This window comes from Miscanthus floridulus, chromosome 7 (assembly GCF_019320115.1).
Source record: "Miscanthus floridulus cultivar M001 chromosome 7, ASM1932011v1, whole genome shotgun sequence".
NCBI lineage: Eukaryota > Viridiplantae > Streptophyta > Magnoliopsida > Poales > Poaceae > Miscanthus > Miscanthus floridulus.
Window position 1 is genome coordinate 111135232 of NC_089586.1, and position 26424 is coordinate 111161655.

Sequence of the window (26424 nt, forward strand, 5' to 3'; positions counted from 1 at the left end):
ATGTACAATAACGTTGCCATTTCGTGAAGGACTCCTGGCTGCAAATTGCAAAAGTAAGGTCGAGAAAACTTGTGTGAGCAATGGATCCTTCACAAAATAAAAAAAGGTCGGTATTGTTAAGACACCGGTATTGTTAGACGCCTCCAGCGAACTGATTAGTTGGTTGAGTTTTTTTGTGGTGGAATTTATTTACCTGGGTTTAACTTTAAATCCTCGACTTGGCACGGATGCTTATATTTTTCTAGATTTATTCCAGGATTTAACGACTCTATGGTTGTCTCCATCGATAACAAGGCGTCTGTGATGACTTCGTGAATCTCAAGATCTACTGACTCAATCCTTCGAAGATGTTCATAGGGGTAGAGTTTACGTACGTGGGTTTAGATATGGGGAATGGGTACAAAGTGGCATCTTTAGTTCAAATTCTCAACTTGGCACGAGTGCTCGTATTTTTTTTCTGAATTTATTCCAAGATTTAACGACGCTATGATTGTCCCCGTCGACACGCCTATGGTAATCCGCCAGCTCCATCCTTCAGAGATGCTCATAGAAATAGGATTTACGTACGTGTGATTACAGGAACGAGCGTACCTATATAATATGGACGTCTACGTACAGTGTAATTATAAAAAAAAAACGCCACCTGGTGAAATTATAATAAGTTTGTAATTCCTAAAGGTCATGGAAAGGACGAGGGAGAAGCCGAAACCTCCAGCGACAGATTTCGAGGACATCAATCATCGACAAGTGCTGGCCGATAAACATGGTAGCGTACTACTAGGACCATAGCGGCGTAGCGTCCAGCACGCTCCAGATTCTCCCGCAGGGTGCAGGAGGTACGTCGCCCTGTCGCGATTCCTATTCTCGCTTCGTCTGTCTCGTGGCCGTGGCCTCGTGACCCGCCCGACCAGGCATTCTGTGAGCCTAACATCATACAGCTACACCCGCGGGGCGGGTGGTGTTGTTTGAAGTACTGAAGACGATGAACAGGAAATTCAGCAGACATAATTAGCTCCAAAAAGAAAAACGTAGACACGGAATAGGTCCAGCAACACAAGACATGATGGAATAGGTCCAACAGTCTCAAAACCTTCAGCATGCCACGTTGGAATTCTGCTAAATTTAAACGGCTATAATCGCGGTCGCAATTCACGATTTCACCTAGCATTTATGTCCCAGGCTTCAGTTCACCTAAATACCTAATCTCGTATTAGACATGTAGTACACCTAGAGTTATACTCTACTCCATGAAAGAGATTACTCTCAGACCAATGATCAAATCGCTTGAAGCCTCCATACACAAAGCAACTAGTAAGCATCGTCAGATGAAGAGATTGTTCGCAGACACATTTTCTAATTCAGATGACTGACAGAAATGTGAAAGCAGTCACAAAATTTGGTTTATTAAGATGTCACAATCCGGCTGTTTCAAAAATTATTCGAGCTCAAACTCATCAACAACAAGCCTTCATAAACTACCGAATTCAAAACTGGTAGAACTCTCCAAAAACTACAAAAGAATAACCTGTGTGATACCAGGGTCACTGTTTCTAACCTTGATAATCGCCACCATGGGAAAAATGGCACCTAGTGAATCAGAGTGTTTGGCCAGTGGACGATGAAGTCATGATGTTCAGTGTCTCCGTCACAGAAGACATGGCACTCAGCGCCACTTTGAGAACATCCTGCGAGCACCCAGGCTTCACAATGCTCTTCACCTGCACCACATAACAAAAAGAATTTAGACATGGCAAAGGCAAAACTTGTGTCAATTGAGGCTTCCTGTGAGTTAAAAAGCAAAAATATGCTGAGGGCATCAAAACTACCTTCTCCAAGTATTCCTGCAATTTCTTTATCCTGCCCATATAGTCTTGATCCTCAACGCACAATGAAATAGGCTTTGAATCAGCACCTGGTCCTTCAAACTGGAGCGGGCCTGGGTTTCTGTAGACATCTTCCAACAAAAAGCTGGAAGAATTCTGTCTCAACACCCTGCAAAGATACAAGTGTTATTGAGGTCAGAGGCCATATGTACAAGATACTTCCAGATAAGAAGCTAAGGCAGGTGCCCAGAGACCAAGAGTAACTTCTTAACAACATGGCTCGTGTAGCAACTGATGAAAATATAACAAAAGGCAATTCTTAAACTTACTCGTATGTTTTTCCTTTCAAGTCAACGCTGGCCATGTGAACAGCGGGCTTTCCAATTTGGGTGGCTGAAGGGCCACGCGACCATCGCTTCACAGTCATCATAGACTGCAGGGATACAGACATGGGTTAGACGCTACTTTCATACTTATCCTAAACTATTAGGCATACCAACACAAATCTCACCGAAATAGGAGCCGCACCACACCGCCACTTGTTCACCGGACTCTTAAGATTTGTAACTGTAGCCATGTAACCGTTCAAACCGGCAGCTATGATGTGGTAGCACACATGCCCCAAAACCTGAAACCAACAATCACATGTTAAACCAACAGCAAGCAATGTGCTTTATTAAATGAGCTGGGGAGGGACTTGCATAGGCATAATCGCAGTCAAATTTTGAAGGCAGCGCTCCCCTAGCTTGGTAGCCAAAGAAGTGACAAATTGCATTAAACTTCTTTCCTTTGTAAGTGCCCTCCTCCTGCAAAAAATGGCCAAGAACATTATGAACTGATGCACTGATAAAACACTATTTGCTTGCTACACGAGCAGATATGCACATATGCCTCTCAGTTAAACTGGAAGTTACTACAGAGTCCAAAGATAGCGTACCAAACGTCTGTTCATCTCAGCCTCAACTAACTGAGCTAGAAGCTTTTCGGTCTCAATCTGCACAAGTGCACAGAAAAACAACTCGAGGTCAACCAGAAGTAACGATTTAAAACAGATTTGACAGTTTACATAGTCCATGTTCTACTGTACCTGAGAAAGTTGAGCTGAATCATCAGATTCGGGATGGAGAAGTAGCTGCATCAGAGAGAGAAAGATGTTGAAGCAACTAAATTCTGATGTGAACTATAGACATCCTAGAATTATCAAATGAAAACAATACCTACCTGCTTCCTGATAAAAGGGGGCAAAAACTCAAAGAGTGCAGATGCCCAAGGTGAAAGCTGAGAAGATATATTCTCAACAGAAACACCTTGGCCGTGGAGACCATGGATTTCCTATAAACAAATAGCTCCAGTCAGTAAAATTGTAAATGGGTAGTCATAAGACGTGTAAACGTACCTGAAGAAGAGCATATAGTTCAGGAATACTCTCCACAAGGCCCTCAGGAATAAGAATAACCCCATGGTTCTTGTCTGTGAAAGGTACAGGGAACATCAATAAATTGTCATTATCATTATAAAGATAAAATAAAACATGAACATATCAGCGTCTCAAATACAACAGAGATGTAGACCAACCTTTTTCAGCCCTTGCCTGAACCGCATCACAAATCTGCTTCGTAATATCAAAAATTGTAAGTTTGGAAGCAGCCACCTCCTCTCCTAGGATGACCTGAGCATATGATACAAGTTCAAAAGAGTGTAAGCAAAAAAATTGTGACAGGCCACAGGCAAGTGCGGAAAAAAACATACCATGTTCGGATGTGATTGAAGAGCACATTCCAATGCCACATGAGAAGCCTTGCGTCCCATCAGGCGAATAAAGTAGTAATACTATCATTTAGAATGCAGACAAGGCAGATCAGAAATTGGATCCAGTAATTCAAAATAAAGGGCGTCCCCAGTGCAGAGAGCTCCCGCTCTGTGCGGGGTCTGGGGAAGGGTGTTAGTGGCAAGCCTTACCCTCGCTTGTGCAATGCGAGGAGACCGCGACTCGAACCCGGGACCTTCCGGTCACAGACAGTAAGACTCTACCGCTTGCACTAGGCCCGCCCTTCAGTAATTCAAATTCATAAGGGAAAAAAAAACTTTTATAGGATCTTCAGTAAAACTTCTGCTCAGCTAGCATTGCATCCTACACCCATGTCCCCACATATGGGATCTGATATGTAGGCTCCATCGCTAAAACCAAGGATGAATGACCCAGTGACTACCCTAGACTTTTAAAGGTTCATTCTGTATCAAGACTTAACAACGTTGATCAGAAATTCATCTGTTTCCTTTTCATTTGAACCTGAATAATTATCATGGCGAACTAATTTAGTGCATGGATTGCCTCGAAACATTTAGCAAGACAATGTGACATTGGTAAGTTTTGGCAGTTCATCCAATAATATATGATAATGAGCAACGTGCAAGACAGGAGCCTGCAATGCTATCTATCATGTGTTATACGTACCTTCTCAGCAGATAGAGCATCAGTGCACATATTGCTGATAAGCTGTGCGTTCACCTGATAGAACAACAAATAAGATAAAGGGGACCATTACAAACTAGTAAATAGTAACAGAACATAAAACACTACATGATAAATACATGCTAAATATGGCAGTAAACTGCAACTGTGACAGACACAGTACAGTATCACATCAAAGTCGGGTGGGTAACATGAAACATTAATGGTGAAAACAACTGTACAAAACACATAATAAGCAATATATAAAAAGTAAAGTTCATGCCTTCATGGCCAGTCCTTGAACTTGTTGGGGTGTGTCATCCCGGTACCTGAACTCAGAAAGTGTGTTACTTCGGTCCTTAAACTCTGTTTGGATCTCATGTCCGTCCAAACGGGTCTAGAGGCCCACATGTCAGCTCTATCTCTCATCTGGTCATCTCTCACCTCCGTTGTGGGTTGTGGCCATGCTCAGCTCCTCTACACGCCGCTGCTCAGCCCGTGCTCGCCTGTGGTGTGCGTGTCATGCGGCGTAGACAGACTTGACCACCGTGGCTACTGCTACTGGCCGGCTCGCTAGCACTAGTCTCCGGCGACGCGACCTAACCCGTTGTCGTCACCTCAACACATCAACGTGAAGTGTCTCGCACGGCCACACCGAAGCAAAGTAGCATGGCTGCACCACGCACTTGTCCTTGTGCGCAGGCAACTTGCACGAGTGTCTCGCTCTCGCTCACTCTCCTGGGTCCCGGCTACCAACAAATACCTATCGCACGGGCCAAGCCATAGCTGTGCCAAGAACAGAATCGGTGTGCGCGTGCACGCGCTGACGCGCACGAGCGACGGCCATGGCGTTATGTCGACGAATCTGCTCCAGCTCACCAAGGCCAATCACCTCGTCGTGTTTCTCTGCACCAGCGGCAAGAACGCCAGGCCACGGATCGGAAGCAACGCCGGTCGTCCCTGGTGCCGGCGCCGCAGCAGGAGCAGGACGACGGCGGTGGCTGCGTGGCCGTGGTGGCTGCTAGCCCGCACGCCTGCGCTTGCCCAGCAGCTTCTGTGGCGGCGGCGCCGCGCCGCGCGGCCACGGGAGTGCTCGCTCATGTGCCTGCATGGCGGCAGCGACGGCTCGCCCCGTCACCCGCGTGCCTACGCGGCCGCGGCGATGGCCCGCCGGCGCTTGCTCAGCAGCCGTGGCAGTGACACGCCCACGCGGCTAGGAAGCAATGGCATCAGGATGGGATGAGAGGAAGACGACTTTTTTTCAAAACAATCCTCATAAAAGTTCATAAATATTTGTGTAATTTTTGTGTCTGGACAATTTTGTATATAACCCCGCTAATCTAATATTTCAAGCAATCAAGTCTTTTTTCGGTTTTTTCGATCGAACAAGATGCCTGATGAGTGGAGGAGAAGTATATTGGTACCGATCTACAAGAATAAAGGGGATATTCAAAGTTGTACAAATTACCGGGGAATTAAGTTGATGAGCCATACTATGAAGCTATGGGAGAGAGTTATCGAGCATCGCTTGAGAGCAATAACGTGGGTCTCTATGAACCAATTTGGTTTCATGCCCGGAAGGTCAACCATGGAAGCCATTTTCTTAATAAGACAAGTTATGAAGCGGTATAGGGAGAAGAAGAAGGACCTACACATGGTTTTTATTGACTTGGAGAAGGCTTATGATAAAATACCAAGGAATGTTATGTGGTGGGCTTTGGACAAACATAAAGTCCCAACGAAGTACATTGGGCTCATTAAGGACATGTACAACAATGTTGTGACTAGAGTTCGAACAAGTGATGGAGACACGGATGACTTCCCGATTAGGATAGGACTACATCAAGGGTCAGCTTTGAGCCCTTATTTGTTTGCTTTAGTGATGGATGAGGTCACAAGAGACATACAATGGGACATCCCTTGGTGTATGCTTTTCGCGGACGATGTAGTGCTAGTTGATGAAAGCCGGACAGGAGTGAATCAGAAACTGGAGTTATGGCGGGAGACTTTGGAGTCCAAAGGTTTTAGACTTAGTAGAACTAAAACTGAGTATATGAGATGTGACTTCGGCACTACTACTTGGGAGGAGGAAGATGTTAGTTTAGAAGGTCAAGTAGTACCTAGGAAGGATACCTTTCGATATTTAGGATCAATGCTACAGAGGGACGGGGATATTGATGAAGATGTTAGCCATAGAATCAAAGCAGGGTGGATGAAGTGGCGGCAAGCGTCTGGTGTCCTATGTGACAAAAGGGTACCACAGAAGCTAAAAGGCAAGTTTTATAGGACGACGATTAGACCTGCTATGTTGTATGGTGCAGAATGTTGGCCTACGAAAAGACGACATATTCAACAGCTAAGTGTCGCGGAAATGCGTATGTTGCGTTGGATTTACGGTCATACAAGAAGGGATCGAGTTCGGAACGATGATATACGTGAGAGATTAGGGGTAGCGTCAATTGAAGAAAAGCTTGTCCAACACCGGTTGAGATGGTTTGGACATGTGCAACGGAACCTCCAGATGCACCGGTGCGTAGTGGAATCCTAAGTCAGGATAATAACGTGAAGAGAGACAGAGGAAGACCGAAGTTGACTTGGGTAGAAGCAATAAAAGGAGACTTGAAAGGATGGAATATACCCAAAGACTTAGCCTTAGATAGGAGTGCTTGGAAGACAGCTATTCACGTGCCTGAACCTTGATTGCTTTTGTTGGGTTTCAACTCTAGCCTACCCCAACTTGTTTGGGACTTAAAGGCTTTGTTGTTGTTGCTGCAAGTCTTTTTTCGGTACGCGGGCACAAATCCATACCCGTTTGGATAAATATGAGACCCAAACAGAGTTTAAGGACCGGAATGACACACTTTCTGAATTCGGGGACCGGGACCCTACAAGTTCGAGGACCGGCCATGAACTATACTCATATATAAACTATAGAGAAAATGGAGCACCATAAAACAGTAACTACAAAGCATGTGTTGGGTCCAAGCATAGTGATGTCAATTCAGAAGCTCCTACCTTGCATATGGTGTCAAAGCCAACAGTAGTCTCAACAAACTGGTTCTTAAGGTCCCCATTCAAAGTTACAGGAACACCTACAACCTGTTCAATAGATGGGATCAGTTCATCCACAGACAAGGAAATGTGATCACTAAAACTTGACAGAAAGGAACAAGAAAAGGTGGTGATATATATTAAAAAAACTTCAATGTACCTTTGTTGCACACTTTGCCTCAGCAAAAGTCTCAGCAAGTTGAGCAGCATCAGTGTTGGAAGTGACACCTTCATAAGATGAAAATCAAAATTTTAATGAAGCAAATGTACACTGTGCCGAAATCTTAGTAGATTAAAAATACCTCCAATGATAACCAGAGCATCCAACTTCAAAGCCTGGCAACTAGCCATTGCACCATTGACCTGCTCGGTCGTCCTAATCTGATCCTTTGTCCGACCAAGCATGTCATATCCACCTTGATTTTTATATGAAGCAAGAACTTCATCAGTGATCTCCAATGTTCTCTGCGCTAGTAGACCATCTGATCCACCTGTTTCAACATAAGACGAATATGTTAGAAAACATCAAAAGAATTGCAGTTTGTGTTAAGCATGCATCTAAATGTCAGCTCTGGCAAGCAAGAGGAAGCAAGGACCAGACAAACAAAGGTCCAAGGAACTCAGGGGCCAGGACATAAGGTGTCTCCCAAAATTTTGGTGTCTATATGCATATTAGTAATGTCGTCAATTTTGGATTGCAAACCTAAGAAATTCCTGCATATGCTGCTAGTTTGGATAAAATGAACTCATGAAAGTTGGGTCGAAGATTTTCAAAATGACATTTACATTTTTTTTTATTGCCGACATTTACATTTATGACTAAACGCAAAATGATACATCAATTCTGTGTGGTTGATTATCTGCTAATATAATTCCAACAAACGAACAAAGTTATTAGCGTGAGCCAAAACAACAGCAGTTACTAGAAAAATTCAGCGACAACCAAATGCGCTACGTTTTTTTTTTGTAGGATTGAAACACCTGCTAATCAGCAGAACCGAATTGGGATTAACAAGTGAAGACAATGTAGATGATATGATGCTCCAAGGTGATTATTGAAAAGTATCAATTTACTCACCGAGAAAACCAATGAGTTTGCTGTTTTGGTTGTGGGCCTTGATAGCCTCATAGAGTCCCCAAACAACATTGTGGCCTCCTGGGGATTGCCTGCCACAGAAGACAATGCCAACCCTGCGTTTGGAACAAAAGGGATTAGATTTACATCTTTGAGAGATGATTTTGCGAGGCAAAAGATTTTTCATGTACAGGAACATGAAAGATGTACCTGACTTCGAGGTGTTCAGATATGACCTTAGCATCAGGGACAACAGCCGTCTTCCTGAGGAAGTGTGCAAGGGGCTGCCCATAGGTGTGAGGGAACGCATGGCTGATCACATGAGCGCCTGCCGGGTCAGCTGCAATTGCAGCATCACCATACTCCACCCTGACAGTAGTGCCCTGAATTACATACAATCAATAAATCCATTCCTCAGTGTGTGAACTGAGCTAACTCTGATAGAAACACACAAGAAATCTGTTCTGAAAAGCTATTGACAATTCTTCCCGTCTACTAGGAACCAGCTAAAAAGTGCCCACAAGAAAAGGCGATTTGATGTGGAAAATTATTGAGAATCTACCTATGCATACGAGTTCGACAGTGATTCCAGACTGAGAAGGTCGATGTGATAGCGACTACCGAATCCTAAGTGTTAAGCCTCTAAACAACTACAATTATAGGACACGTGAGTACAGGTAGATGGGTACATGATCATTGCTACAGAATAATTTCGTCAGTTGACTCCCAGTTGCAATTGCAACCAGCCACTGCAAAACAGATGAATCACGATAGCCCGCGAGTCAGATATGCAGACCGATCTAAAACACAGGACAGTGCCGCGGTACACATGCGACGTTTTTTACGTTCATTAACTCAGATCCAGTCTCAGCAACGAAAGCGACATCAGTCTGCGACAGCTGATACTGAGATACGCACTGTGGCCTGATCCCAAGTAAACAAATCGGGAGTAGGTGAACGGTGAACCGTAGAAATCAGCGCCGCGCCGATGGAACAAACCGATCCGGCCGGAGGACAATGCGGGATCTGGCGCCGCTTGACACGAGAGACCGCAGATCTGTACCCGGAGGCGGGCAATGGCGCACGCGCGGAACGTAGCAAGAGTAATGGGGAGGTGCGTACCTGGAGGCAGGGGGGCAGCTCGGGCTGGTAGAGCGCGCGCTTCTTCTGCACCTCCGAGAGCTCGCGCGGCACGCCGTAGTCGGAATCCATCGCGGCGAGCGCTACACCTCGTCTCCGGCCTAGCTTCCGATTGGTTTCGTTGGTGGGTGAGGGTGGCGCACTGTGATGGGAGAGATGCGGGTGCGGTATGAGAGGATTTTATACAAGAGGGCGGAGGCGAGCGCTGCCTGCAACCCCTCGCCCACGCCAATGCGAATATGCGATGCGCTCTCGCGGTCTTGTCTCGCCTCCGGACTCCGGTGGTCTCGGTCGGTCCCGACCTGCCTCCCGGTCCCGGGCCGACCGGATTTCTCGTACCACGGCATTGCTGCCTTGTTAGGTTTTGGACCGGTGTGCTGGTACTGGTACATAAGACGAGAGGTTTCGAGCCCATTAGGCCCGGTGGGCGCGTCCACCAGAAAATGTAGAAAGAACAAAGAAGACGCACATAGGACTTAAGGAGCAAATTCAGACGTCACTGATTCATTGCAGAATTCAGATTGAGCTTTGCCAAACTTATATATTAGAGAGATAATAAAATTGATCGATTCATATATATATATATATATATATATATATATATATATATATATATATATATATATATGAATTTAAGCCTTATTTAGCATGTCTTGGGCTTCTCTAAAAAGAAAATACACGTTTTTGTGACTTTATTAGCTTCTAATAGGTGACAACGGGAGCTGCTATGCTCTCTCATATTTTTTAAAATTCAATAGGAGGAGCTTTAACTTTCGATTATATTAAGAAAAAAAAGTTTATATACAAAAAAGGTTGTGATATACAAAAATGTTGTGCCAAAAAGATATTCCCTCCATTCCAAATTATAAGACTTTTGGCTTTTCTAAATACATTGCTTTTAGTATGCACGTAGACATATTGTATATCTAAGTGCATAACAAAAATCATAAATCTAGAAAAGTCAAAACGTCTTTATAATGTGAATGGAGGGAGCACATGCTAAGCAGGTTTAGAGCGTGTGAGCGGAGGTACTAACGAACATAGAATGTCTGAGCACATATATATACTTAGGCAACCATTAGTATTGTAAATTTCCAATACAAATATTGAAAAAGAATTTCCAATACAAATATTGAAAAAGAACAAGTCTACCAACTTTTATTTCACAAGTCCACATGTTGATCTCATGCATTACCCAATCAAGTCAGATAGTAATCATGTTACCATCGGAAAGGCGGAGATAACAAAGACATTAAAAAGGGATATACCCTAGACATACGCATGCCCCCAATCTCTATATAAGAACTTTATAAATTTGGCAAGGAGGATCTCATCCCCTCACATTTCAACGGTAGATAACTCCAAGAGCCTTCTAGTCCTTGTTCATAAGACAAGATGATCACTCATGGTGGCGATGTATGAAGAATCATTTCACTAAAGGTTCAAATAAGAACCAGCGGTAATGAGTATCACCGCCGTTTTTTAGCAAAACAGCAGTGAAAGTTGCGTTAGTGATTATCAATTCTGTAGATGGTAGATAATTCCGAGAGCCTCCTAGTCCTTGTTCACAAGACATGATCACTTGGCGATGTATGAAGGATCTATATGCTAAAAAAACATATATCACCGCTGAGGATGTATGGAAAAAAAACGTATACGCTTCAGCCTTGAAAGCTAGTACGTTGTTGGCTCGTTGCTATCCAGTAACAGATGCTCACCCGAGTCATCCGTGATCTCACCAAAAGCCAAAAGGCCCCTGCCGGCTGCTGGCGTGCCAGATCGCTTCAAGTCTGTCGACTATTCGCAAGGCGGTCGCATCTTCCCTAGCCAGACAAATGGCTTGTTCGTTGGGCTGATAAATCGTGACTAAAAGTATTGTTGGCTAACTTATTCTGAGAAAAAAACTATTATTCGTTGACTAAAAAAATTCGACTTATAAAACAAGGGCAAAAGCTCTTGCCAGCGTCCGGTCGCTGCCGACATCGCCGGACGCCCTGACCCACGAGAAAGCTCCAAGCGCGTAGCAGAGAAGCTGTCGCAATCGCAACATCGACACCGTATTTAATTTTACGATGGTGAATCAGCTTCTGCACACAATCAGCATGTTCGTTTCGTCGTAAACGATCGTAGATTATTTACTGTTGGCTGGTTTGGTATGAGAGAAAAATATTATTCCAGCTTATAATCCACGATCGTATACGAGCAAGCGAACAGGCTGAATATTAGCTCCTACAAGGTTCAACCCGCGTAGCCACCCTGGCCACGTCGCCTAAAAAGATTTGGTCCATCTGATCTTCATCTCGCGGCTCCCGTTACCTCCACATTCCTGTTACTGTTCCATGCCGTAAAAAATATGAGGCCTTTATCTATGTGCCATTAAAAAAGTTTGAAATTACGCACAAAGCATTAAAAAAGTTGAGCTCCCACGAGTGCCATCGTTCTAAACTTCTTTGCTCTCCAAGCCATTCCATCCGCTTTTTTTATTTAACGGTGTCAAACAGACAGGTGAAATAACCATTTTACCCTATGGTGGGGTCCGTTTGTCAGCCACCCAAACTTTCTCTATCACTCTCTTTCTCTTGCGCCTCCGTTCCACGCTCCCCGTGCTCCTGCTCGTCGTTGCGACGCTGGCGGCGCGGGCGAATGCGTCTCCTCCCCCGGTCGGCCGCCCGTTCGCTCTCCCCCCCCCCCCCCCACGAATCTCTAGGTGATGGCGGCGCGCCGGGGTCTCTGACTGTGGCGGCGGAGACGACGATGAGCAGCGCGCGATCGGGGACGACGATGGCCGAGGCCTACGAGGAGCACGCGCGCGACGGTCGGCGCCACGAGCACCAGCACCAGAAGCAGCGACGCAACCACCGGTGAAAGCTCTAGTTTGGTTTTGGTGAATTGATGAAACCCTAAGTGTTAACCTAGTTTATCAAGTGATCATAAGATAGGTAACACATTCCAAGTGGTGAAGCAAATAAAGATCATGACATGATGATGGCGATGCCATGGTGATGATCAAGTGCTTGGACTTGAAAAGAAGAAAGAGAAAAACAAAAGGCTCAAGGCAAAGGTATAAATGGCAGGAGCTATTTTGTTTTGGTGATCAAGACACTTAGAGAATGTGATCACATTTAGGTTCGATAGCCGTACTATTAAGAGGGGTGAAACTCGTATCGAAATGCGGTTATCAAAGTGCCACTAGATGCTCTAACTTATTGCATATGCATTTAGGATCTAGTGGAGTGCTAACACCCTTGAAAATGTTTATGAAAATATGCTAACACATGTGCACAAGATGATACACTTGGTGGTTGGTACATTTGAGCAAGGATTAGAAACTTCACCGGCGGAGTGTCCGCCCGTAGAGTGCGGACAGTCCGACGGTGCCACCGACGCCCTATATAGAAAAGATGGAGGTCATTGTAAGTGACCGGACGCTGGTCTCAGAAGGACCGACGCGTCCGGTATGTAGAAGCAGCGAAGACACTAACGTCGGTCTCTGACCGAACGTTGGGTCACTTTGTGACCGGACGCTGGAGGGTTGCGTTCGGTCCTGCTGACGTGGCAGTGCACAGAGGAGACGCCAAGTGATCAGACGCTGGGTGAGTCCGGTCGAGCATGACCGGACACGTCTGGTCATGATTTCTCGCTTCTGGATGCTTACTGGAAACAACCGGACGCTGAGGTCCAGCGTCCAGTCACTTCGCAGCAGCGCGTCCGATCATCACTTGACTGTTGGGATCGGACGCTCAGTATTTGAAGAGAGGGGACACGTGGCGTGCATCGCACGACCGGACGCTGGGGACCTACGTTCGGTCGATCTGACCTGCGCGTCGGGTCGCCCCGTGTTCAATGCAGTGAGGAGCCCAATGGCTCTATTCGTGTGAAAGCTCTAGTTTGGTTTTGGTAAATTGATGAAACCCTAAGTGCTAACCTAGTTTATCAAGTGATCATGACATAGGTAGCCCCATGGCCAGTTGAAGTTGTCACCTTTGGCCATTTTCATTGACATAGTAACCTTGTGAGCTTAGCCAAAGCCCTCCCACTCATCTCCATCATTGATTCATCATCTTTGTGAGATTGGGAGAGAATCCAAGTGCATTGCTTGAGTGTTTGCATCAAGAGGCACTTGGTGTTCCTATTTCACTGCGGGATTCCCTTGTTACTCTTGGTGGTTGCTGCCACCTAGACGGCTTGGAGCAGCGAGGATCGTTGAGCGAAGGTTGATGATTGTCTCTGGCTCCGATCGTGGTGATTGTGAGGGGTTCTTGACCTTTCCCCGGTGGATAGCCAAAAGGTACTCTAGTGGATTGCTCGTGGCTTGTGTGATCCTCATCTTGTGTTGGTTGTCTCCGGCACCCTATCGAGGGTTTGGCGTGTGATACCAATTAGCGCATGAACCTTCAAGTGAGTGAATCGCCACAACGAGGAGTAGCTGGTAACACCCCTGGTGTTACGAGCTTGTTTAGCACCATGATTTAGGCCTAAGTAAAATTTTCAAAACGAGTTCTCGGGTTTTTAATTTTAAAAGTACTTGAGGCGAGAAGCGAATCATGTGTGACTTAGTTTTGTGGACTCGAATCAATGCTCAAGTTAAATCACGTCGTGTCCTCTCTCTGCCGTGCACCACCGAGTAACCACTGCCTCCATTGTCCCGTCGAACTGATAACCTGGCTGCGCTGTCTCTGTCTCTATGTGTGCTTGCCTACCCCTACGTGTCCCTTCTCTAATTGGTATTGTTGTTGTACTGGACGCGTAGTAGGCCACGTGTGCCTGCTTTCCCACGACGTTGTTCGGAGCGTACTAATGGGATTTGCCGAGTCGCTACTCGCTCGGTCTCCTTGCTTCTGTGACCTGCCTTGCTTGTATCTGCCCTGTCATATCATTCTGGCAGCAATCAATGCCTCTGTCCGCCATCTATGCTTTCCTTTTCCTTTTACCAGAGCAAGGCATGCACGCAAGCAACGCCGCATCCTTGTCGCGTATGCCGTCTATGTCTGCATGTGCCACTACTGTTGCTCTGTCGCATTGCGCCACACACAAGTTCAAGCCATGTCGACCTGTCTCCCCATCCTCCCTTTTCGGCTGCTACTTTTCACGCTGCTCGCATGCATCCTGCACCAGCGCGGCCGCATTCCCGCTGCCCCTCTGGCCGCCGTAGCCGGTTGCTGTGCCCTCGGCTCCGCACTGGATAACTGCCTCTTCCCTGCTTGCACGGTTCAACTTCAAAAGTACTTCTTGAGGACGCCGAGCTGCTGCTCTCACTCTGCTTTTCCTAGCCTCTGTCCGCTCTTCCTCTCTCTCTGTCCTTTCGCTGCACTACATGGAGACACCCCCGCAGCCCATGCCCTGCCCTCATGCGCCTATCTACCTCTATCTCTGATTTCTCTTCCGAGCCAAGCACCAACTTTGGTCGCGTCTGCCGTCGTCAGTTTCCCCCAGCGCTGCTTCTCCTCCCTTTTCTTTTCTACTACCGATGGGAGGTGACCCCGCCCCGCTCGCTCTCCTCGCTTGCTCTCTCGCTTGACTCCTCTCGCTACTGCTGCCTCGCGTGAGTGCCCTACCGTGGCCAGCCCACCGCCGCCGCCGCTCGCCTCTCGCTCACCGAGACATGCGTGGCTTCGCCTCATCTCGCTCCTCCGCACCCTCCGTGACCGCTTCCATAGCCGCTACCGCATGCGTGAGCATCTGTCAGAGCAGGGGAGCTGCCCTACCACACTGGGCCCGCTGCTCCTTCGCCGCGCCCGTGCCCACAGCGCTGCTCCACTGCTCCACGCGCCTCCTCCACCGTTATCCACATTAGGCGCACCGCATGGCTACCGTCCAGCCTCCACAACCATTGCAGACCATGCCGCTCATCCCGCCGTGGCCGCACCGTGCGTCGCCGTGCGGCCGCCCACGTGGGTGTGTGGCCGAGGTGCCTCGGGCCGCTCATGGCCATGTCGCCAGCGCCCACGGAAGCGGCGGGTGCCCTCGCTGCCTCTGCGCACCACCTCAGTGTCGAAGCGCCGCCGGCTGGTGATTTTCGTCAGTGCTCTGCTTTGAGGATGACGAGAGGGACCCTGGGGTAAGGATTGAATATTTCCAGGGTGATTGCTATGAATTGAATGACTCATATGAACAGTAGAGTACCAAATAGCTAGAAGTGTAGGGACGTTTTTGCAAGACTACCGTCGCGTTGGGCTTTGCCGCATGGGCCGCTGCCTTGTGCATGCCGGTGGGCCGCTAGTCTGGCACCTGGGCCGCTCACACCCGCACCCCCCTAGGCTGGCCTGGTGCCTCCTGGGCCATGCGCGCGCCTGGGGCCGAACCGTGCTGCCGGCCTGTGCCAACCACGCTTGGGCCGCTTGCGCCTACGTGCGCGCCCACCGCCTGGACTGCTTGGATCGCTGGACCAGACTGAGCTGGGCCACTTCGGGCCCAAGGACCCTTTTACCTTTTTCAGTGTTTTGTTAATTTCAGCAAGTGTCTAAATACTTGGAAATTGATAATAAAATGTAGAAAAATCATAAAAATGCCAAACTAGTTTTGTTGAGTTCCTAAAATCATGATCTACCTAGTAGTGTATTTTGTTCACATAGACTCGGTATTTTTTTAGGTTTGCTCTAATTATTTTAAAATACTTAATATTGTTAAAAGGAGAACTTGTAGGAATTTCCATAGTAAATTGGTAATGGTGTTGGATCTAAAATTTGTACAGTATGCTCCTAGCCATATTAGGTACTCACTGTAGTTTTTGTAGCTCCAAAATGATTAGTTTGCTAAATAGATAATGATACCCTATTTCGAATAATGATTAAATCGATAGAATATAATAAAGAAACAACGTTGGTTTATATAACAAAAATAATTGTTGGGAAATAACGCCTTATCTGACAACGTGTATATGTAGCCTAGGTACGGTCATTGTTAAATCTAGCTCGTTAACTTGAGGGGCGTAAATCATATTTTACCGAGTCACGATTGCAGTCAATTAATTACGTCTTTGCATTGCATCGCATTGCATATCATATAGGTACGATGATGGATCAACGGATTAAGTGAAGGATGAGTGAGAATCTGAAGATGGTGTAATAGTATTCTTTTCAGGAGATGTTGCAATGGGCTTTCTATTCAGTTGATGGTGGATGATCTAAAGATGCAAATACTAACTTTTGGTTATATTTTACCCAGGCAAGCCCCGGTGCATAACCCCTACTCTTCTGCAGTTAAATTATATTTGTGCATTAAATTTTAAGGAGTGGAATGAAACCCACTTGCATATATATCTTTATCCTATGAGTCTTACTAGAATGATAGGATCGGGTAGAATGCTATGCTACAGGACTCCGGTAGAAGTCGAGTGATTGCTTGTCACTCGCGAGATATGGGAAATATATTATTGGATTATCATCACTTGGAAAATATAAATGGTGGAAAGGAAAAATGGTGACCGGGTAGGGATATGGTTTGGGTATTGGTGGGTGTAAGAGGTTGTGTCACCGTGGACGCGGGGCAAGGCTTGGTTACACTGCTTTCCCTGTCTGTGTCGGATAAGGACCGATTGTTGCATAAGCCATCGAGGCAAGTCACAGACTTATTATCCCGAGCACATACTTAGGTATGGGCGCTTGGAAGACTTGTTGCTCTCTTGTCGCGGATCTGGCTCTTTCTGGACCAACTGTCAGGGTTTTATTTTGGTGGAGGAGGTCCTTGCACCGCACTTAGTCTGGGACTCAAGGGCGGGGGCTTGGAGTCCTAGTTTGGACAGGGACCTAGACACCCGGAACAGGAGAGTGATGGGTTGGTCTTGCTTGTGCCTTGGGTATAAGCGGGGCGTGTGTTTTTGGGGTACCCAACTAGGGGCATTGATTCGTGAATCGCTGGGCAATTCGGTATGGCTTGTCTTATGTCTAGCACCGTAGTAAGAACTAGAAGATGAAAGCTAAAAAGAAAAGGAATTCTGATTGCTTACCACCTGCTTGAAAGTAACACAGGTGTTTACATAGAATGGTTAGTTAATGAACCAATGTGGCTATTAATAAAAATCGACTATAAGGACGCACATTTAGTAATGCTTCCTGCAGATGCAATAAACCCACAAGCTATATAGCCTTGCATATCCTTGGAGTCTTTTCTTTTCTTCTGTCGGGTAAGTCTTGCTGAGTACAATTGAGCACTCAGGGTTTTATTCCCCCTGTTGTAGGTGACAGGTGGATGCTTGAGCTGACCCTTGTGTGTGGATACCTCCTGGTGGGCTCAGCGAGGATTTCTGTACGCTGCGATCGTAGTTGTTATTTATAACTCTCACCAAATGTTTTTATAAATAAAAGTTTTATAATCTGTTGACGTAGTTTATATATCAATACTTCATCATACCATGATTAGATATTCATTTCTGCTGTAATTCTGATCACCTGTTTATATTCCACTGTTCAATTAAATTGTTCATAACTCTGATAATATGATTTCATTCCGCTGTTATATTAATAAATATTATACTCTGATGTTGTATTAAAAGTGATGTAAGAAATGGTTCAGAATGATGTAAGCTTTATTCTCTCATTTGTGATCCTGATTGCAAAAATGTAGATTTTTGGGTTCTCCCCTGGGGTGTGCCCGACGGAATCGAGTAATTTAGTGTTCTCCCCTGAGTGCTTAGTGTCTAATAGAAGACAAGCACTGCTGGGAGGCATTAGATTAGGCGGTTCTACCACAGGTGGTATCAGAGCGCAAATGAGGAAATAAGGCTTCGAAAACCTTTTCAAAAATAAAAATTGACAACAAATTCTTTCCAAAAGAATAGGACGTTTGTATGCGAAGTTATATAAGTAGCCCTATTACTATGGTTATGTATCTAGGATAGATGGCACTCTGCTGACTTAGATAGACTTAATCAAGTTTTCTGCAGGTACACTGACTCAAGCATAGTCCGATAGTATCGACTAGCTACAGGAAAAGAATGATGTGCTAAAAATTTGAAAATAGTTGCCTTATATGTTGGCAACAGTGGAAGGACGTATAGGACATGCATTCAAGCATATCCTGTTGGTGCATTGTAGTGCCATATTATTTGCTGATACGCCGTCCATAGGTGTCACGCGTGTCGTATTATGCACGACTAACTCGTTCCTGTTTAGAGTTAGGTCTACACTGTGGCTTCGTGCTTTGCGATCGCCCATGGTTCTCGCCTATCATAACCCATGTCTCCTCATATCTCTTTTCTATGCTCTTGTCGGACCCTTGCCCTGCAGTCGTACAAGTCAGTAATGGCGTCGCACGTCACTCGCCTTGAATGCACAGAATTTGGTCGATTCATCGTGGTGATCCCGCATGGGAACCCTAGTGAACCGTGCTAGGACCACTGAGCGCTCCGCCTTTATAAGTAGAGCCTAGCTTAGTGAAAGCTCTAGTTTGGTTTTGATGAATTGATGAAACTCTAAGTGCTAACCTAGTTTATCAAGTGATCATAATATAGGTAGCACATTCCAAGTGGTGAAGCAAATGAAGATCATGACATGATGATGATCAAGTGCTTGGACTTGGAAAGAAGAAAGAGAAAAAACAAAAAGCTCAAGGCAAAGGTATAAACCATAGGAGCTATTTGTTTTGGTGATCAAGACACTTAGAGAGTGTGATCACATTTAGGTTTGATAGCCATACTATTAAGAGGGGTGAAACTCGTATCGAAATACGGTTATCAAAGTGCCACTAGATGCTCTAACTCATTGCATATGCATTTAGGATCTAGTGGAATGCTAACACCCTTGAAAATGTCTATGAAAATATGCTAACACACATGCACAAGGTGATACACTTGGTGGTTGGCACATTTGAGCAAGGGTAAAGAAGTTAGAGGTGAAAAGGAGTTAGTCTTGCTGGTCACTGGGTGACCGAACGCTGGTCTTAGAGGGACCGGTGCGTTCGGTCAAGTGTGGCAGCATAGACGCCAGCATCGGTCATCGACCGGACGCTAGGTCTTGGACTGACCGGACGCTGAGGTCCAGCGTCCGGTCCTATTGTCGGGCAGCGTAGAGAAAAGTCATTGAGTGACCAGATGCTTGCAGGGTCTGGTCAAGCATGACCAGATGCGTCTGGTCAAAGAAAATCGTTTTTGGAACCTTACTGGAAACGACCAGACGCTGGAGGCTCAACATCCAGTTAGCTTGTGTGCTACGTTCGGTCAACAGATGACCATTGAAATCTGATGAACAATATTTGAAGCAGGGGACACATGGCATGTATCACATGACCAGACACTGAGGGCCAGCGTCCGGTCAATCCGATCGGAGCATCCGGTCACCCCGCGTTGTGCCCAGTGAAGGGGTATAATGGCTCTATTTCATGGGGGCTTCTATTTAATCCCCATGACCAGTTGAAGTTGTCACCTTTGGCCATTTTCATTGACATAGTAACCTTGTGAGCTTAGCCAAAGCCCTCCCACTCATCTCCATCATTGATTCATCATCTTTATGAGATTGGGAGAGAATCCAAGTGCATTGCTTGAGTGTTTGCATCTAGAGACACTTGGTGTTCGTGTTTCACTATGGGATTTGCTTGTTACTCTTGGTGGTTGCCGCCAACTAGACGGCTCGAAGCAGCAAGGATCGTTGAGCGGAGGTTGGTGATTGTCTCCGGCTCCGATCGTGGTAATTGTGAGGGGTTCTTGACCTTTCCCCGGTGGAGAGCCAAAAGGTACTCTAGTGGATTGCTCGTGGCTTGTGTGATCCTCATCTTGTGTTGGTTGTGCGGCACCCTATTGAGGGTTTGGTGTGAAGCCAATTAGCGCGTGAACCTCCACGTGAGTGAATCGCCACAACAAGGACTAGCTTGCCAGTAAGCAAGTGAACCTCGGTAAAAAATCATTGTGTTCATCATTGATTCCAAGGTGATTGGTCTTCATTGTTATTCATCCTTGTGATTGATTGGTTCCTTTATCTACATGGCAGTATAGCCTTCTTGATCACTCTTTTTATATTACCGCAAACTAGTTGTCAAGCTCTTTAGTGTAGCTAGTTGTGAGAGCTTGCTTGCTTGGTTGGTGTGGCTCTTTAGTTAGCCTTTGAGAGCACACTAACATAGGGTAGTATCATAGCTATTGTGTGAATAGATACCATCTAAACTAGAATTGTGGTAGGTGGCTTGCTTTTTGAGTAGGCTAGCGCAACACTTGCTTCGCCTCATAATTGTCTAACCATTTTGTTAAGTGTTGTAGAAATTTTTATTAGGCTATTCACCCCCCTCTAGCCATTAGGACCTTTCAAGTGGTATCAGAGCCGAGGTCACCATGATTTAAGGCTTAACAACCTTCGATGTAAAAATGGCTCAAATCAATAACACCAAGAAGCCACCCCAATTTGATGGATCAAATTATCCATATTGGAAGTCAAAGATGACCACACATATCAAGTCAATCAATAGAAGAGTGTGGAAGGTGGTAGAAACCAAAATTGAGATTGAAGATCCGAAGAATCCCACCGTGGTCGAAGAAGTACTTCTCCAAAACAATGACATTGCTCTAAGTGCTATTCATGATGCTATTGATGAAAGAACTTTTGAGCAAATCAAGAATATTGAGATGGCTCATGAGGAATGGAAGAAGTTAGAAGAATCATTTGAGGGCACTCAAGCCATGAAGGGTGCAAAGGCATACATCCTCAAAGAGAAGTTTGCAAGCTTTAAGATAAAGGAGGATGAGAGTGTGCTGGAGATGTTCCATAGGCTTCAAATGCTTATCAATGATCTTAAAGCACTTGGTGAAGAGGTGAAGGATAAGGACTTTTTACATAAGTTCTTGAGATGTTTGCCTTCAAGATTTGGTACATTGGTCACCATTCTAGTGAGAAATGGTTTAGACACCATGACACCAAACCAAGTATTGGGGGATATAATGACCGATGATACATATAGAGATGATGATGAGAAGGAAGAAAAGAAGGAGAAGAAAGATGACAAGAAAAAGAGCATGGCATTCAAAGCCATATCATCTAAGGGCAAAGCTAAGCAAGAAACATCAAGTGAAGATGATGATTCATGGGATGATGATGATGATGAGAAGATGGCTCTCTTTGTTAAGAGATTTGGCAAGTTCATGGTGAAGAAGGGCTACCATGCTAGAAGGAAGAAGTCTTCATCCAAGAACAAAGAAGAGTCAAGAAGGTGCTTCAAGTGTGGAAGCAAAGATCATCTTATTGCTCAATGTCCATACAATAGCGACAATGATGATGACAACAAGAAGAACAAGAAGAAGGACAAGAAGGAAAAGAAAGAGAAGAAGGACAAGATGGCCTTCAAGAAGAAAAAGGGTGGTTCATATGTGGTCACTTGGGATAGTGATGCTTCCTCAAGTGATGATGATGATGATAGTGATGATAACAAGACCACCAAGAAGAAGGTTCTTGCAAGCATTGCTATCAATGAGAAGCCTTCTCTCTTCGAATCTTCATCATGCTTCATGGCTATGGCCACTAAGGTACAAACTAGTGATGATGAAAGCGATGAGAAGAACATGATGATGAAAATAAAAATAAAAATAATCATGATAGTGATAGTGATGATGATGAACCTACCAAAGATGAATTATTTGACATTAAGAGAAGGGAATGCAAGAGCTTGAATAAGGAGGTAAAAGCCCTTAAGCAAGCCCTTGATGAGCTCAAAGCAACTCATGAGAGGCTAGAGGAAGCACATGAGAAGCTTGGCAAAGCTCATAAGAAGCTTGAAAAAGCTCATTCTTCTTTGCTTAATGAACAACATAAGAAGAAACATGTTGAAACTTGCAATATAGGCTTAACTTGTAATATAATTGATGAATCATTATCTATGCCTATCATTGTTGCTCCCACTAACCCTTCTTGTAGTACTTCCGCCTCCACCTCATCTAGTAGTGATGGTCTCACTTGTGATGCCTCACTAGTGGTTGAGAATAAAAACCTCAAGAAGGAGGTCAACAAGCTCACTCATACCTTAGCTAAGGCTTATGGTGGTGAGGACCGCTTGCTTATATGCTTGGGTAGTCAAAGAGCTTCTCTCTACAAAGAGGGATTGGGCTATACCCCCAAGAAAGGCAAGGCGGCCTTTGCTCCTCACAAAACTAGTTTTGTGAAGAACAATGGTCGGTTTTACACTAGTTGCAAGCAAGTTGGTCATAAAGAGTATGAGTGCAAGAACAAGAGCAAAAATGCTAATGTATCCTCAATTAAGATTAATTCTTTCTATGTACTTACTAAGGGTACAAATGGTGTAAAGGCTAAGTTCATTGGTAAACCATGGATGGGCTCAAAGAAGAAAGCCATTTGGGTACCAAAGAGCTTAGTAACTAACCTTCAAGGACCTAAGCAAGTTTGGGTACCTAAAAAGAATTGATCTTCTTTTGTAGGTTAATTACAAAGCCAAAGGAAGGCATTGGGTTCTTGATAGTGGGTGCACTCAACACATGATCGGTGATGCAAGAATGTTTAACTCAATCAACACCAATGGCAATGATGGTTATGATAGTATTACATTTGGTGACAATGGCAAAGGCAAGGTCAAAGGACTTGGTAAGATTACAATATCCAATGACATGAGCATATTCAATGTGTTGCTAGTAGAAAGCTTGAACTTCAATTTGCTATCCGTGGCTCAATTATGTGATCTTGGATTCAAATGCATATTTGGAGTAGATGATGTAGAAATCATAAGTGTAGATGGCTCAAATTTGATCTTCAAAGGCTTTAGATATGAGAATATATACTTGGTTGATTTCAATGATAGTGAAGCTAGATTATCCACATGCTTGTTCACTAAGTCTAGCATGAGTTGGTTATGGCATAGAAGGCTTGGTCATGTTGGAATGAAACAATTGAATAGATTGGTTAAGCATGACTTGGTTAGAGGCTTGAAAGATGTGTTTGAAAAAGATAAGCTTTGTAGCTCTTATCAAGCCAGAAAACAAGTTGGAAACACCCATCCTAAGAAAAGCATGTTGAGCACTAGCAAAGCATTTGAGTTATTGCACATGGATTTGTTTGGGCCAACACAATACACTAGCATTGGTGGAAACAAATATAGATTTGTGATAGTGGATGACTACACTAAATACACATGGATATTCTTTCTAGTGGACAAAAGTGATGTATTTGCAACATTCAAATCATTTGTCAAAGGCATTCACAATAAGTTTGAAACAACCATCAAGAGAGTTAGAAGTGACAATGGTAGTGAGTTCAAGAACACTAGAATTGATGAGTTATGTGATGAATTTGGAATTAGACATCAATTCTCAGCCAAGTACACTCCACAATCAAATGTCCTTGTTGAGAGGAAGAATAGAACACTCATTGATATGGCAAGGTCTATGCTTAGTGAGTACAATGTGAGTCAATCTTTTTGGGCCGAATCTATCAACACGGCTTGCTATTGTAGCAACCGCCTCTATTGTTACCGATTGAAAGAGAAGACACCATATGAGCTCTTGAATGGTAGAAAGCTCAACATTGCATATTTTTGAGTCTTTGGTTGCAAATGCTATATCTTGAAGAAATGCACTAGATTGGGCAAGTTTGATAAGAAATGTGATGAAGGATTCCTACTTGGTTATTCCACTACAAGCAAAGCATATAGAGTTTGGAATTTAGATAGTGGTACTCTTGAGGAAGTTCATGATGTTGAATTTGATGAAACCAAGGGTTCACAAGTAGAGAATGAGAACTTGGAAGATGTTAGAGGCATTCACCTTTCAAATGCCATGAAGAACATGGATGTTGGTGAATTGAGGCCTAGGTAAGTGAATGATGATGAAGATGATCAAGTGCAAGTGGTCTCTAACTCAAATGAGCAAGATGATATAAATCAAGCTAGTTCAAGTGGATCTCATGACAATGAACAAGATCAAGTGGCTAGTACATCATCTAAACCCAATGATCAAGCAAGTGCAAGCAATCAAGTTCCAATGCTCCAACCAACTAATATTGCAAGGGATCATCCATTGGACACTATCATTGGTGATATTTTTAGAGGTGTACAAACAAGATCAAGATTGGCATCATTTTGTGAACACTTCTCATTTGTGTCATTCATTGAACCAAAGAAGATAGATAAAGCATTCAAGGATGTTGATTGGGTAAATACTATGCATGAAGAATTGAATAACTTCACAAGAAATCAAGTATGGGAATTAGTAGAGAGACCAAAGGAACACAATGTGATTGGAACCAAATGGGTTTTTAGAAACAAGCAAGATCAAGATGGGATAGTAGTAAGGAACAAAGCAAGATTAGTAGCACAAGGCTATACACAAGTTGAAGGTCTTGACTTTGGAGAAACATATGCCCCCGTTGCTAGATTGAAAGCAATAAGAATCTTGCTAGCCTATGCTTGTGCCCACAACATCAAACTCTATCAAATGGATGTTAAGAGTGTATTCCGCAATGGCTACATCAATGAAGAAGTATATATTGAGCAACCTCCCGGTTTTGAAGATGACAACAAGCCTGGCCATGTGTACAAATTGAAGAAAGCATTGTATGGCTTGAAGCAAGCACCTAGAGTATGGTATGAGAGATTGAGGGACTTCCTACTCTCTAAAGGGTTCACAATGGGCAAGGTTGACACCACTCTTTTCATCAAGAAGATTGGAAAAGATCTATTTGTATTGCAAATATATGTTGATGATATTATATTTGGATCAACCAATCAAGACTTTTGTGATGAGTTTGGAAAGATGATGGCTAATGAGTTTGAGATGTCCATGATTGGAGAGTTGAGTTACTTTCTTGGTCTTCAAATCAAGCAATTGAAGAATGGTACCTTTGTAAGTCAAGGCAAGTACATCAAGGGCATGATCAAGAAGTTTGGAATGATTGATAGTAAAGCCATTAGCACACCAATGGGAACCAATGACAACTTGGATAGTGATGCAAGTGGAAACATGGTAGATCAAAAGTTGTATCGGTCTATGATTGAAAGCCTACTCTATGTGACCATATCAAGACCGGATGTCATGTTTAGTGTATGTATGTGTGCAAGATTTCAATCCTCACCAAGAGAAAGTCATTTGAAGGCTACAAAGAGAATATTGAGGTACTTGAAGCATACACCAAATGTTGGTTTGTGGTATCCCAAAGGAGTAAAGTTTGAGCTAGTTGGTTATTCTGACTCGGATTATGCGGGATGCAAGGTTGAAAGAAAGAGCACCTCGGGCACATGTCAATTGTTAGGAAGATCACTTGTTTTATGGTCATCAAAGAAGCAAAATAGTATTGCATTATCAACCGCCGAAGCTGAATACATATCCGCCGGTAGTTGTTGTGCACAAATACTTTGGATGAAGGCCACCTTGAGTGATTTTGGAATCAAGTTTAAGAAAGTGCTATTGCTATGTGACAATGAGAGTGCAATCAAGTTGACCAACAATCTGGTTCAACATGCAAGACCAAAGCACATCGATGTCCGCCACCATTTCATAAGAGATCACCAATAAAAAGGGGACATTTGCATTGAGAGTGTAGGCACTAAAGATCAACTTGCCGATATATTCACCAAGCCATTGGATGAGTGTAACATCCCGGCTCAGGGCTTAACAGGATTAATAGGATACTCATACCAATAAGTTGCAACTTCTTTTCCGGAAGCCCATCTCTAAAGAACTCTGAGGTTAAGCGTGCTTGGCCTAGAGCAATTTCAGGATGGGTGACCAATCGGGAAGTCTTTCCTAGGTGCGCACGAGTGAGGACAAAGTACGCAGAAAAGACTTTGTGTGGGTCTGTGAGGGCAGTCTATGTCCTAGAAAAGCTGCCAGATGTAAGCGGGCCCAGCCTTGTAGAGGCGAGATGTTACAGAATGGTATCAGAGCCGACTCTCACGGTTTTACAGGCGCGTGTGTCATAGTTGTGCAGGCATGGTGCGCATGGCTGGAGTGGTCCTAGAGTGGT

The 26424-nt window shown here is 44.5% G+C and overlaps 1 protein-coding gene and 1 pseudogene across 1 annotated transcript; one reads left to right on the forward strand and one right to left on the reverse strand.

The window, feature by feature from the left end:
- Nucleotides 1-1378: 1378 nt before the first annotated feature.
- LOC136464268 (pyrophosphate--fructose 6-phosphate 1-phosphotransferase subunit alpha-like) lies at nt 1379-9753 on the reverse strand. Its single transcript, XM_066463231.1, has 18 exons — nt 9524-9753; nt 8612-8784; nt 8405-8517; nt 7629-7817; nt 7487-7554; nt 7291-7374; nt 4279-4332; nt 3573-3653; nt 3399-3492; nt 3220-3293; nt 3045-3155; nt 2911-2955; nt 2761-2817; nt 2525-2629; nt 2335-2451; nt 2153-2256; nt 1827-1992; nt 1379-1718 (listed from the first exon to the last, which is right to left on the reverse strand). Exons 1-18 carry the CDS (start codon nt 9611-9613, stop codon nt 1596-1598), a joined length of 1848 nt encoding a protein of 615 aa, XP_066319328.1. The 5' UTR covers nt 9614-9753; the 3' UTR covers nt 1379-1595.
- Nucleotides 9754-12322: 2569 nt separating this feature from the next.
- LOC136466060 (uncharacterized) overlaps nt 12323-26424 on the forward strand; it is a 35298-nt pseudogene continuing 21196 nt past the window's right edge.